General features: G+C 35.3%; 1 protein-coding gene across 2 annotated transcripts; it reads right to left on the bottom strand.

Annotated features, from left to right (window-relative positions):
* Window positions 1–645: 645 nt before the first annotated feature.
* On the bottom strand, window positions 646–10,407 carry LOC137391387 (protein lin-37 homolog). 2 transcript variants are annotated; one of them, XM_068077845.1, is made up of 9 exons: window positions 10,272–10,407; window positions 7,273–7,303; window positions 6,731–6,818; window positions 6,039–6,092; window positions 3,965–4,068; window positions 2,011–2,156; window positions 1,657–1,773; window positions 1,390–1,454; window positions 646–1,303 (listed from the first exon to the last, which is right to left on the bottom strand). In XM_068077845.1, the coding sequence occupies exons 2-9, from the start codon at window positions 7,286–7,288 to the stop codon at window positions 1,216–1,218; spliced, it is 678 nt and encodes a 225-aa protein (XP_067933946.1). In that variant the 5' UTR covers window positions 7,289–7,303; window positions 10,272–10,407; the 3' UTR covers window positions 646–1,215. The 2 variants fall into 2 exon arrangements, with proteins under 2 accessions (XP_067933946.1, XP_067933944.1); XM_068077843.1 differs by having other exon boundaries at window positions 10,279–10,407.
* Between the last annotated feature and the right edge of the window lie 3,683 nt (window positions 10,408–14,090).

The following is a 14,090-nucleotide window of genomic DNA, read 5'->3' as shown; positions in this document are numbered from 1 at the left end:
ATTTTTTCAGCATTGCTGTTTTGAAGGAGAAAAGAATTTCTGATAAACCACGAGTGCGAAAGTAAAGCGACCAGTTGAAGTGCCAACCCTCTGCCTACCCAAGCAATCAGACCACGCCCACAATTTTATGTAGTCTTATGGCCACATGGAGTGAACACAAAAAATCAACGCTCATTTTTAGTACTGTAATAAATTGATTATTGTATAATACACCAATTGATAGAAGACAAAACTCCCTTCAAGATCAGTCATTTTATTGCCAGTCATTTTATTCGTTAGGATAACATAATTCTTTTAGTTTAAGTGCTTGCCTCAGTCATAAGTCGAGTTCGTGTGACGTTACGCAGCGCACAATGTTGCTATGGGTACTGTAACTGATCTAATGACTATGACCACAGTTATTCCATTGGGTAGCAATGTTGCTGGTTGGCCTAGTATTTTAGCGCTCCTGTCTGCAGACCTGGAGGTTCCGAGTTCAATTTCAGCAACAAGCGAATTTTTCATTTCTAAAACTTTGTGGCGTTAATTGGACACGTGAATGGTAGAACAACACAACCACTGAAATTTATATATATTGATTTGTCGTTGGTTTCTATATCCGTGAATTAATTTTTTATGCAAATTTGCTGCAACACACGAGGCTGCTCGCAAGACAAATTAACCATGTATATATATAAGTGACTGTACGTATACAATAAACGAATATGTACAAGTGACCACTACACAAAAAACTTTTATAAAGTTGAAAATCACATCGGGGATATCAAACCATTGTATACCGAACTAGTATATCCATTAGGACAAGCTGAAAATAAAATTTAATGCTAAGGTAAGCTAACTATACATGAAAAACACAAATGTACAACTTATAAATAATAATTGTGAACCAACTAGAAAAATTATTAAAAACATGCTTAGACTTGTACCATTGAGAATCATAAAGAACCTGTCAGTGGCGAATGTTACTTTCACATGTCCTAACATGATTACACATTGAATTTGCATCTATCATATTTCTTTATAGTCAAAACAATGCTATATAAAAATATACAAAGTTTTAATGTTCACAGAGCCAAAATAACATGAAAGCAACGTTTAATTCTCCCCCACAAAATGAAGATTCAAAGTTGATGTACTCTATTTCAAACCGGACCAAACTGTCTGGAGTATCCAACATTTCAAACAGAGAGAATACCACTTAAGTGAATATAAGTACTACTTAGTTCCTGCTTCATACATCTTTTTTATAAGAGCGTGACTAGTGGCAAATCTGGCATCATAGGCTGCGGCAGCAGCTCTCCAGCTACAACATACATTAGACCATAAACTGCATGACAATCTCATACAACGACAACTCATAAAAGATCGGAGAGCTTATTTGAGACCAACCTCTCTCTAACCTTTTTCCAATGTGCAATATGATTGAGCAAAAGCGATGGGGCATCCTCCGGCTCCTGAAAACATGTAAGCAGCGTGTGGCAGAAAAAATGGATGTTTTAATAATAAAGAATTCTAAACCTACTACAACAAGTTGGTTGTTTGAAACTGGTACAATCTAGTCCCAATGGTTTTTCGGTCTCTAGCTAAGGCTACCGCTATTAGCTTAGGTAAAATACTTGTCCCATATATTACATAAGCATCACATTCAGCACTCACTGCATAAATGTCTAGTGGTTTCTCATTCCTTTTGATTGGCTCAGGAATTCTTAGCTTATAAAGGTCCTCATCATCTGTAGCCATATAAGGCTCAGGAAACTGTGTCTCTCCGCCTGACTGTCCAACAAAGACCATTATATGCACGCAGTAGTAAAAACTGCCTCAAACAACAACAAATAGAACACTGACTGAGTCTGGCAACAAATCTTAGTGAAAATGCATCAAGAGCTGTCGATATATCTGACAAATCATACTGGGATTGCTCGAAAGCAAATAGCAAAAATAAAACTCCAATAGTAACGCTGAGAAATTTCAACAGAGTAAGAAGGGAAAAAATAAGAAACTATTCATTACCAGTGCCTCATGCGAAGTCGGCTGCTCAATATACTGCTCATTCGCACTGTTTCTCATCCATGACCTGCACATTGGATAAAGGGGAGACGATTCATCATATGGGGCAAGATCAACGCTTCTGTCAAAAAGCTTGACTACATACACATCTGTAAATTAACACGCATATACAAGTATGTGTATGCCTCAAGGATTGATCATGCTGTGTATGTCTGGATTGGGGGAGATACATGTTGGGGTTGACTTGTTAGCCACAGAACATGCATTGTATTGATGAGACGGTGAGAAAACTAAACATTAGTAAGCCGTATAGTTTTTCCTAAGAGTCCTTGTAACAAGTGCCCCTTGGGAGAGCATACTACAAATATGCCTGTCGGTTTACATACTGGTAAAAGTGGATAAGCATGAAGATTGGATAACTGCAACCCTTGCGCATGCAGTGATGTCAAGTCAGATGATGCTATGTCGAAGTATCTGAGAACAAATCGGGTTTTGCATGTAAAAGAAAGCTTATAAAAAGACATTGTCTTCTGGTACATGTTTAAAAACAGACATGGTTTTGTCACATTCTCCCCTCAATCTACACTTCTACACTGTAACAAAAGCTGTGTCCGTCTGCCCAAAGCCATGCCAATAGCTTTAGGAATACAAATGCCTTGTGCAGGAATTGAGCTCAGGTACTCTGATGTACAGTCAGGCACTCCAACCACTACACTGCTAAAGTACTCAACCATATATGTATATTAACAAAAAGAAACTATTGTCGGCATGGGTTGAGCCAATATAAAATATGTTAACAACCCATCCTGAACATAGTTTCGCTTTACAACATATTTTATTTTTATCGCAATTTATTGTTAGCAATGATCAGTCGCGCTACATGCATTACAGCTACAAATTTTTACTCCTGCTAGATGTATGGGTTTTGGGTGACTGTTATTGTACAATAATACTGCTGAAAGTTATTATTCATATTGTATCAATAATAATACCGTAAACTGTAATAATATTGATAAATTGTTCGACTCAAACATGCTCACACCCTTTTCAAAAATGGCCAAAAAAGTGTTTGTTCTCATTCTGTAACACATTTGTGGTATTTTTCGTAGCCTCAGCTGATGTGAAATTTATGATGATTAATTTGGCATCAAAATATTCTTTATAGACTGTGTTGTTCAAAATTTATGATTTATAACAAAATGGTTTTATCGTATACACAATTATGTCCCGGTAAAGAAATTAGTTTGGCAGCTACTAATTATACATATACTGATTACTCATGACGATCTCTCACGGTGCACAGGACAGCGAGTGTATTGAATAATCTAAAAGAACACACTCTATGAGCATATGAAAAAGATAAGTGCACCACCAAAGAATCAAACCCATATATTTGGAATGCCAGCCAAGCACACTACTAACTGCGTCACTCGACCACCTTGCTGCTTTTTGGATTAATTGCGGAGATAGATATTAGACATGATGATCCCTCACAGCGCACACGACTACCAGGGTACTAGTCTTCACCATTCGAGAGGCGTGTCCGTCCAAGTAACGGCTGGAGGTGGGAAAAAGATTGCACCTTTAATGATTTGAACCCACTACATATGACTTGTTAGACCGACACTCCAATCGACCACCATGCCACATTTCAGAATAATTGGCAGTCAGTTATTACACCTGATGAGCTCTCACGGCACATCCGACTGCCAGGGTACGAGTGTTAATAATATTTCAATTCATACACTTCTTGTTTGCCAAACTCATCCGATATAACTACAGGCTATAGCAAATCTATTAGCGTGTAGGGCTGTTGTTACATGGTTTGTAATGACCTTCAAGTGACCATTGATTAAAGGCTTAAAGTGCCTTTGCTAGCTTGACTTTGTTCAAAAGCTTACCAGATGAACACTCGAGTACAAGTACAACATAGGAGTGTATTAGAAAAAATACATACTGCCTGCGCGCTCGACAGGATTATTTCCATGCCCTTTCTTTCTTTTTTTTCCCGCATGCCCTCCGCCTCGTCTTCTGGTAGGAGAACCATCTGCAGATCCATCTCTACAATATATCTACATATTTCCTACTAACAAAAAGGTGGTTTCCAAAAATGCCAACAACTTACTAATGATTTTTGCCATTTATAACTGTTCATAATTTCTAGAGAGTATCCAGTGTTTTATCTTCCCTGGTTCATGACTCATGAATCTGTCATGACTCATGACTAGTCTACTCATGGATCTGTCTCAGACTAGTCACGGCTATAAAAGAATCAGCCGATTAAACTAAATAAGTACCTGATTTGACATCAGCTGCTCATTTTCCCCATGTATTAGTCATCTAATCGATGACAAACACATGGGTACATCTAGTGGACTGTATAGATGTTGTAATAAAACTAGTAATTTATCAGAAAACTACCAATAACCTCCACATGTAGGAAAAAAAATCTCAGAGTTGCTGAGATGTATTGCACTCACAAACATGACATAAAATTAGAAAAAGTGCTCAATAACTTATCCTAAATATAACATGCATCACCTTTGAACTTGAGAAATGTGACTGTACAATGAGGTCAATCTGATGCAATGAACTTGCAGTTGAACAAGGGATGCTAGCCACTCGCTTAGGGCCTTATCTTATGAAATGTTCAAAACAAGTTTTAGCTGCTTTTGAACTGATACTAATTCAAAATGAGGTTCACCATATTACCTGCATAAATATACATGCAAAGATATGAGAGAGATGGAACGCAATCCAATCATGCACAACTCAACTCATCTTTATCAAGAAAACTAGCTTACATTTAAAATAAGCCCAATTTAGTATCAATCCATCAATCAATTGCCAGCGTATCAATTATAAAGATTACAACAGAGACTTGAGGTAGGGAACAGAATTTTCCCACGACCAAACACAAGCAAAGCGATTGGTTTGGAAGATTTATGATATATGCACATGTGCACACAACTCCTAAAAAATTATCCGTTAACGGCCGTCACTAAACCCTTGTAACGAAATCTTATCAACAAATTTAACTATTGTTCAGTAAAGTCGTTTATGTATAGTAATGCTACAAAACGCATATGAACCTATTTAAATATGTTATCAAGCCTTTAAAAGGTTACCACAAATTCCTAAAACTAACCCATCTGATCGGATTATACATAAATAGACAGATTTGTTTGGCCGAAAATCGTTATTAAAACTGGCTAAGCCTCACTTTTATCAAAGTTAAGACCGGAAATTAAAACGCCGAGCGACAGAGAATAGAACGATTAAGTCGTGTCCATTTCACGAAAAAAATAACGTGCACGTTTCACCAGTCTATAGCATGGTCGAATTGCTGAAGGTTTCTTTAATTAAGTTAGGAGTACTGAAATCGTTTCATTTTTGCCGATTTCAAAGTAACTGACATTTTTGACAATTTTGAGTACTTTGGTATTCCAACTGATGTCCAACGCAGTGTAAGTAAAGAAAATGACGATGATAGTTTTAACGGTTCTTATGAGATTATTACAATAATTAATTATAAGTTTGGATGATTACAGAACAATCTGACTACGTAGTACAGATTTTCTAAAAATCTATATAAATATGGCAACTTCGTGATATTGTTAGCTATGACGTTTTGAAATGTAAACAAAATTGTGCATTGGTTTTTTATATTATTACTATATTAATAATATTGGTTATTCTAATAATATTAGTGCATTTTACTTCTAATATTGGCCAATATTGCATTTCTCCTATTGCAGGGGAGAGATATAAATATATAATCTTTTCTTTTCATTACTGCTAGTTGTTGTATATAATAACACCCACAACCTGCACATTACAGCTACCATTGCAGTTATCCTATTGCACTGCAGTGCCATTTGACTGCTAATATTGCATTTCTCAAACATCAGTACCCTTTCTTTTTTTTCCAATATCACTTTGGTCGTGGGCTGTATGACAGTGGAATTTCTAGTATAGATATGGAGTTAAGTCCTCAGGTTTTATATGAGAGTTTAAGAGAGGAGACGAACCTTGGTACCATCTGCTCTGTCAGACCACCATCCTCATCTTCACTCAGTGACACCCTGTAACGTAAAGTATTATATGACATGCCCTGACAGTTGACACATGTCTATTAGCTGACATAACCTGACACATGTCTATTATTTGACATGCCCTAACACGTATCTATTAGTTAACATGCCCTGACGTTGTGCCTATGATGAATTACACTATAAACTGCCATTGCACAGCTGGAACAGATATAAAGATTTACTGAAAGGCATGGCATAGGAGTCATGTTAGGAATGACAAAACCTGCTCAGACTTGTCTTGAGGCTGATAGCTTTGACATTCATTCTATTGATTATAAAAAATAATATTCAATACATGTAAGATAAATCATGGTTTGCTATAGCTAAGCTAATATCTTAAAAGAATCCAAGAAAATTCGTGTACCTGGACTAACAACAGGTATTAATAGCGCTTTCTTTAATTGAAAATTATGGAAGTGTAAATTATCATTGTGAAAACTTGTAAAGTTAAATCAAGTGAAACTCACCTACATAAAATATTATTAGACCTATGGTCTAATATTTTAGCAGAATGAACAAGTAGCTGTGAATTTCCATTCAACTGATAAATACTAATACAGAAAAGAATACCTTATCCATGGGTTATTGAACTGGGTTATTGAGCAATGTCAGAACTGTAATCAACTCACCCAGTCTCCTTAGCATTGCTGATCTTGAGCAGCAAGTTGTCCAAATTTGCTCTTGCATTGTTTATCTCTTCCTTTAATGAGCCACTCACTACAACCATCAACTGTGGTTTTAACTTATTTGCCAACTTAGGAGTTGTCCACTCTACTAATTTCAACCATTTCAACCAATCTCCTTCGTATGGTAATCTGGCTGCTGAATGTAAAAGTATAAATTACTCTAAAGATTTTTTTGTTCAAACATAAAATGATGCAATTATAGAACAGCAATCAGCAAAAATAATTTAGATTCACAATTTTATGAGCAACATTATTCAAACTCGAGCATGCATCACTTCTACACTAAACCTGCGGCTGATATAAAAAACAGATTAACTACATCTTAATCCATACTCATACTGATATTTTTCTATTTTGACTGACAAAAAATGTTGATGCACTAACTAAAAACCGACACTAATGTTTTAGCATTTCAATGGCATAAAAGGACATAGACACGATCAATAGAGAAATGAAAATACTATAATAAGCAGTTAGGTAATTACCTGATTTTCGTGCCATGGGATAGGATGCTACCTAAAAATAATACAATATGTAAGTTTTGATGAAATGAACTAATGCTATTAAAAGGCTGGCCGACAAGAGCGCTGCATGGGGTTGTTTGTTGGTAGATCAGTTACGAAAGATTTACTAGGACTACCCTAGGAAACTTATATTTCGCTAGTATTTAGTTTTGTGAGTAGCACAGAGTAAAATTTCGCTGCAACTTAATTTCGCAGCTCTGATGAGTGCGAAAATATAGTGATGTGAAAATAAATGCAGTGGAAAAAACATTACATTCCTCAGGTCCAGTTCACTAATAAGAAAAAAATTCAATTTGGGAATAGTTCGTATTTGTAAACCACAGGTTGAAATGTGTGGGTGAGATCGACAATTCAATTTGATCACTTGCTGCCATTTGTTTCTTAGACTATCAATGACGTCTAGGTCCCTCCCGCCGTGACTTTCACACTCGAATCCCACGAAGAAGAAAATAGATAAGTAACAACCAACTTCACAACCAAAACTGTATAACCCTTACGCTGCCATAAACGCATTTATGCGTTTTCTAGGGGCCACTGCCATAAACGCATTTTTAGACTTTCTCAGCAATTATGTGGTAACCTGATTTTATTATTTGTTGACCACATAACCCACAGTCTTAAAGAGTTTTATGAAATTGACTGTGTAGTCCGAAGATTTCTCTATAAAATCAGCCTAAAACAACGAAGCAGTTTTAAACTTTTGTTTGAGAATTTCTAATTTAAAAACGAACATTTTTCTGTGAGTTCATTAACTACACCGCGCGAGTCATAAAACAGGTAATTAGTTGTTGATGACATAATAGACAATTTAGATTTTCGTGATTATACAGATAATTAAAGTAGAACTTGAAAAAATACTGTATACATATCATGAAGCAATATCGGCAATTTCGGTAAAATGGCTGGCACTAGGCCGGTAACGAATTTGTACATGGTTGGCAGGGAAAGAGATAATGTGGTTGGACCTGATGAGGGTTGATATTGTTTTTGCATGGTAATAAAATTCATCACTACAATAATAATTCTTCAATTTTATGACTTCACCTACCAGACTTTCATCCTCATCAGTTACAAATTCGGTGACTAAACTGATATAATCTTAATTTGCTTTGCCATGCTGCTCAGTCGGTGTATTAGCTATAATGAGTTTACCAGAAATTTCCCATTTATCCCAACCACAGACGAAAATTGCCTGCATTTCTAATATTACGATTTTATTGTGGATATCAATGAAAAAAGCTATTTAACTTCGCGTTTTCGATCATTCGTTATGATAGGTTAGTTTCGCTCATTAAATTTTCGCGAGAGGATGACACCGCGAAAACGCGAAAGTTAGATGCCGCGAATACATAAGTGTCTTAGGGTAGTCAGTAGAAAGAAGAAATTTGTATCTAAAGTACACGTATCATTCAAATCCTCATAATGTACATAATCTGGTTTCTATTCAGTATTTTCTAGTTAATATTTCTTTTTTATGTCATAATCTACATGTGATATTGCCCTGTAAGTCAGATACTCAATGGAATTAGGTGCAGCAATGAAATCTAAGATTCGAGTATGTATCAAGGCAAATTTGGAAAAAATCAAACATTTTGGTGCTTTTAGGTGTCTTGCAAATGCAACACACCTAAAATGTTCAAAGCATAGTGCTGTGAGACTATGAAGAATTTTGAGTGAGATGCAATCAAAGCCAGGCAACATACTTTCAAGATGAACTTGACCAAAATTTTAGTAGTAGAATTTATCAGAAAGTATCAATATTTATCATAAAGTATCAATATTTTCCAATCATTTGTAATAGTTTTTGATGTTTGATGTGATTTGACTGACAGGATGTTTCAAGATTAATATCAAAAAACTTAATCGCAATTAGAACAGTCAAATTCAAGCAAAAGCGCGATTATGTCTACAGTTGCACTTCGACAAAAAGACCCACAGAACAAAGATGCATAAGCCTGCAACTTGAATGCAATAACTAATATCGCAATATAATATATATTAATATTATATTAATATATACACACTAATATAATATAGTGAGAGAGATCAGCAGCTGCTCAACTAATGACATCATTTCGGCAGGTATTTTTTCTGAACATTTTAACACCATTCAAGTTTTATCAATTTTAATCTTGAAACATCCTGGCAGTCAGATCACCTCAAACACCAAAAAAAATCACAAATGATAGAAAAACACCGATACTTTCTGATAAAATTTACTAAAAGGTTGTGAAAGTTCATCTTTAAAGTTCATCTTTAGTTTCAGCCTATCTGAGTAGATTTCTCCCATTCAAAGAATTATTTTATATACAGTTTATGGATAGTATCTTTTAAGCTACTTAAATTAGCGATGCATAAGTCAGTTTGTGAATACCTTATGACTAGCCATTGCCCCGTCCCAAGTTTTTCGCTCATCGCTGTATATAATACACAAACTATTCCTTAAATTGATTTTTTAAATTATATGATTAAACCTAATTTAAACGTTCAATTAATTTTAGTTGGATAATTTTGTAGCCGTAAAAATTTGAAATAGTCTTATACATGTAGTTAATGAGCTTCAAAATGGGAAACGATTATTCTCCAAAATACAGGATGATCCTGAACGTAACAGTACATACAAATGTGTTTGAATAAAAACAGACAAACTACGGCAGATGCCATTATTACAACAATAATCATTTTAACAGAGCTAAACAAAAAACTGCCACATAGCTTTAGCATCATTCCTTTGCAAGGGTTGGGGTGGAGTTTTATTGGTTGGTGAAACTTGGAGAAGTTTTCACCACTGTATCACGAGATAATTGAACATGCATAGCACTAAGTTCGCTCATGGGTTAAGACACAGAAGAGGGCTTATCTTACGAGTAATGCTATAATGAATATTAATCAAACTCTGATAACTTGCAGTAAAGACCTAATTATTTTGTTACTAGTGCATATTATATTCAGCATATTACCTCATACCTTTTGGAGGTTAATTGATCATCTCGTGCAGACTATTTTGTGAAGTTTAATGATAACTTGTTTTAGAATAGCCTTATGGGTTGTTTGGCTTTTTTCAATTTAGAGGCAATTTTGAAAGGTTTCCATCACCTGCAAGTAGAATCGCCATTTGAATAAACAGTTTGGTTTTCGTTAAGCATTTTGTTAAGCTCATTGATGTTTAAATTAAACACAGGTGAGTTTTTAGTTTTATAGCAAGCCGCTAAAAGTCGTTTCCTCACATTTAGTATTAATGCCAGCACTGACTTTTTTCTTCACTGCTATTAAGTATGCCACCTTTAAACAAATTACAAGCAAATTGGAAAAAGCCAAAAATACTTGGAACCAAAGGTATAATAATTTTTATTGTATCATCCAGTTGTGCTTTACATTAAGAGTGTAATATCAAATAAAGAGCAAAAAGTGAAGTTTTTTTGACAATTTTTTATGCTGCTGAAGTGTTTGAAGAATGCTTAGTCAAGCATTAGTTTCCACTTTTTCGTTGACAACTATCAGATATTGCTATTCAACCGAGTTAAATAAATATTATTATATTTTAGAGTCTTCAAACCACAGTTCAAGAAATTTGATTGGAAGTTTTTTTAAAGCAGAAATTTTGCAAAGGGTTTTTTACGGCGAACTTTGGTTAAATAGATGTTATGTTAGATGTTATCAGTCTTTTATTTTGTGAAAATTCTTAAGCCTGGTATTTTGACTTAAACAGGATGGCAATGCTTAAAATTGTTTGCAATTTGATTCATGACATTTTATAGTTCCTGGAGGACCATATACATGTATGAGTTTACTTTCTGCCGGTAAGTTTTTATATTAGGTTAACCAAGCCTGAATGGCAGAAAAAACAAATTGGATTGGTTACATATTTTGCTACCTATCTTTGGTTGTCACCTTTAATTATACCTCAGGCTGGTTCACATTCTTCAATGTCATCAGTGCTTTTTTGGAAATTTTTAAAGCCTGCTATAAAGAGTACTAACAATTTGAATGGTCTATGGTACCATTTTTAGAGTTTGTGTGCAGAATAGGGGATAACTTGCATTAGCAAGATCAATGGTCGGCAACCTTTTCCACTCAAAGAGCCATTTGGACCTGTTTTCCGCAGGAAAGAACCCAATGGGGGCCACAAACCCCATTTAACACTTTTAATTAAAAAAAAACTCTACATGTAACTTTTTTGTTTCGCTTTCAAAGCTGTTATACCATGTTTACACCATAAAACGAAAAGGTGTGGCATGTAGTGTATAATGATTTAACTGCTGAGAAAACAAAAATACACTTTTGCAATGAACAATAAAATAATTTTGGTGGTTTTATTGGCACAGAAATTGTTATAAGGTGTACTACCTGTATTAGTGTTGTTGTTTGGCAGTAGTGTTGTTGACATAATATCAAAAGGTATCTCGTAGCGTGTGGCTGTCCGAGTTTTCTGTACTTTTATGTTAAAGTTAAAGCCGCGTGACGATCATGCGATAAGATACTAGTAATAATAGAACAAATAATGACGCATAACAAGTGACAGTGTTTGAGTTATCACCATGATTATATTTTTAAAAATCCTATTACAAAATCTAGTGATAAAACTTCTATATTTTTATTAATCACTTGGCATAAATGGTAAAAAAAGGAAAAAACTCTAAAGTCAGAGGAAGCTACAGCGAGGGGATGAAAGAGTGGCAGGTTGCCGACCCCTGAGCTAGACATTCTCCAAGCACTTAGTACCTTTGAATTTTCTGTAAACAGTGTACAGTATCTTGGTTGAAGTGTTTTAGTCTACAAGCCTTGCTAGGCTTTGAGTAACTTTGCTGATTATGGATTAGGCCTTAACTGATTATGGAAAGTTGCTAGAGATATATCAATAGCCCCATATAGCTCTTCACTTAGCGTTATAAGAGTTAAGCGCATCAATTGAAACGTACGTTTCCGCAACTTTGCATTGATTCTTTGATCAGGCACCACTGTCTCCACATTTTACATTCACTTTATGTTTAGGGTCTATCTTAATTTAGTAATGCGCTCTATTAAAGACCATACGCGAAAAGAAGGGGTACCTAGCTAAACATGATCAGCGGTATTGCTGAACCCTGGGCCAAATATTCATAACACACTGTTGAAAATATGAAGCAATCTCACTACACCAAAAGTGACAAAGGATGCTCACTTCGTCAGAGGTCTAAGTAAAATAAGAATCCCAAAACCTATCGCCCGGCAATGAAGGGGCATCACCAAAGCTTGGAAGAAAAAAAACTAAAATATTTTTTGTACTAAAATGGTTGTGAACCAGATGTCTTATGTCTGGAAGTTCTAAGGGAAAACTGTGAAAGTAAGCCCGCTGGTTTACAGTAACCCCTTGAATGGGTCGCAGACTTAGTGACATAACAGTAAGGGAAAAGATTCCAAGTAAATCTGTTTCAATGGATACTGATTTTTCTGTGCAACATTGTAAGGCAAACCCGTCTACTCGTGCAGGTGGAATTAAATCCCACATAAACACCGAGACTAAGAGAAACTTCATCTTTCATCGAACTGCACCCTTATAAAGATCGATGCAGTTCGATGAAAGCATCGAACTGCATCGATCTTGTCTTGTTTTGTCTTGCTTTACAGTCTTTACCCACTTGTATACTAGTCACTAACACCATCTGGCAATCTGATGTTTTGAAAAAACTATTGACCCTAATCTCTAGTTCTATAGGATATCGCGATAAGGCATCTGCACAGGAGCGGATGTGACTAGTGAGAAGAAAGAACCTCACGGTAACAGTTAGAGGAACTGCTGACTCAGACACTTTAGTATTATGGCCATGGAGATTTAACTGACTAGCAAGGATGTGATCAACGTTCTCAACAGAGGTTAAATGAAAGTTTCATTTCAACTAAAAAATATTAAAACGAGTCACCTTCCATACCTCAAAGCTACTAGATCTAAAGAATACCTGGCTTCGGTAATCTCCTCTCTACTCTTCAACCTCAAGATAAACCGTAGTTTTTTTCTGAACCATTTCTAGTATGTAAATGTGTTTTATCAAATTTGTGTCCCAAACTTCTCTTGCATACCCTAACAAAGGCCTACACAATCTGATGTAGTCCATGTATCTCATGTTCTTTGGGTCTGAATATAATACTCTTTAATAATCCTAATCTCTGACCATCTCTAAATGTAATTTTCTCGATGTGCACGTACCAGGGTAGATTGAGGTAATGATTTACATGTATTTGACAACATTCGCTAAATCATAGGATACTCTTTCAGATTTCAACATCATCATTGGTTCATCAATACATTAATTAAAACAAACGTATGGCAACAAAGATATATTTTGTTAACATGAAGATGCTCCTTCTTTAGCAGCAATGGTATTAGGAATGATGAATAAAAACTTATCAAAAAAATAAAAAAGCGTCTACCAAGTACGCATATTGAATGACTCGATGGCGCGCTTATAACTAACTACTACGAGCAATTCGTTCGCACAACAAATGTCTCATCACTAACGATCGTCTTCAAATAGCGCGTTTTATTTACAATTGTTCCGGGGCTATGAACACCGGTTCCAACTTCCACCGTTGCATCACGCTGCGATGGTGTTTTAATTACGGCTAAGTTACCGTATACCTATAATGCAATCTGATTTATTCTAACTGTGAAGTATAAATTGAGGATTATGTCATTTTACAATTCCGTTATGCTTACTTTCAGCAATTAATTTTCCAGCATGAATAATAAAACTACAATGTAATCATGTTGATAATAATCTAATGATGTTTCAGAATTTTAA

This window comes from Watersipora subatra, chromosome 3 (genome assembly GCF_963576615.1).
Source record: "Watersipora subatra chromosome 3, tzWatSuba1.1, whole genome shotgun sequence".
In the NCBI taxonomy this organism is placed as follows: Eukaryota; Metazoa; Bryozoa; class Gymnolaemata; order Cheilostomatida; family Watersiporidae; genus Watersipora; species Watersipora subatra.
Note: the sequence above shows the minus strand (reverse complement) of the source record. Positions and strands in the feature narration are given on the sequence as shown.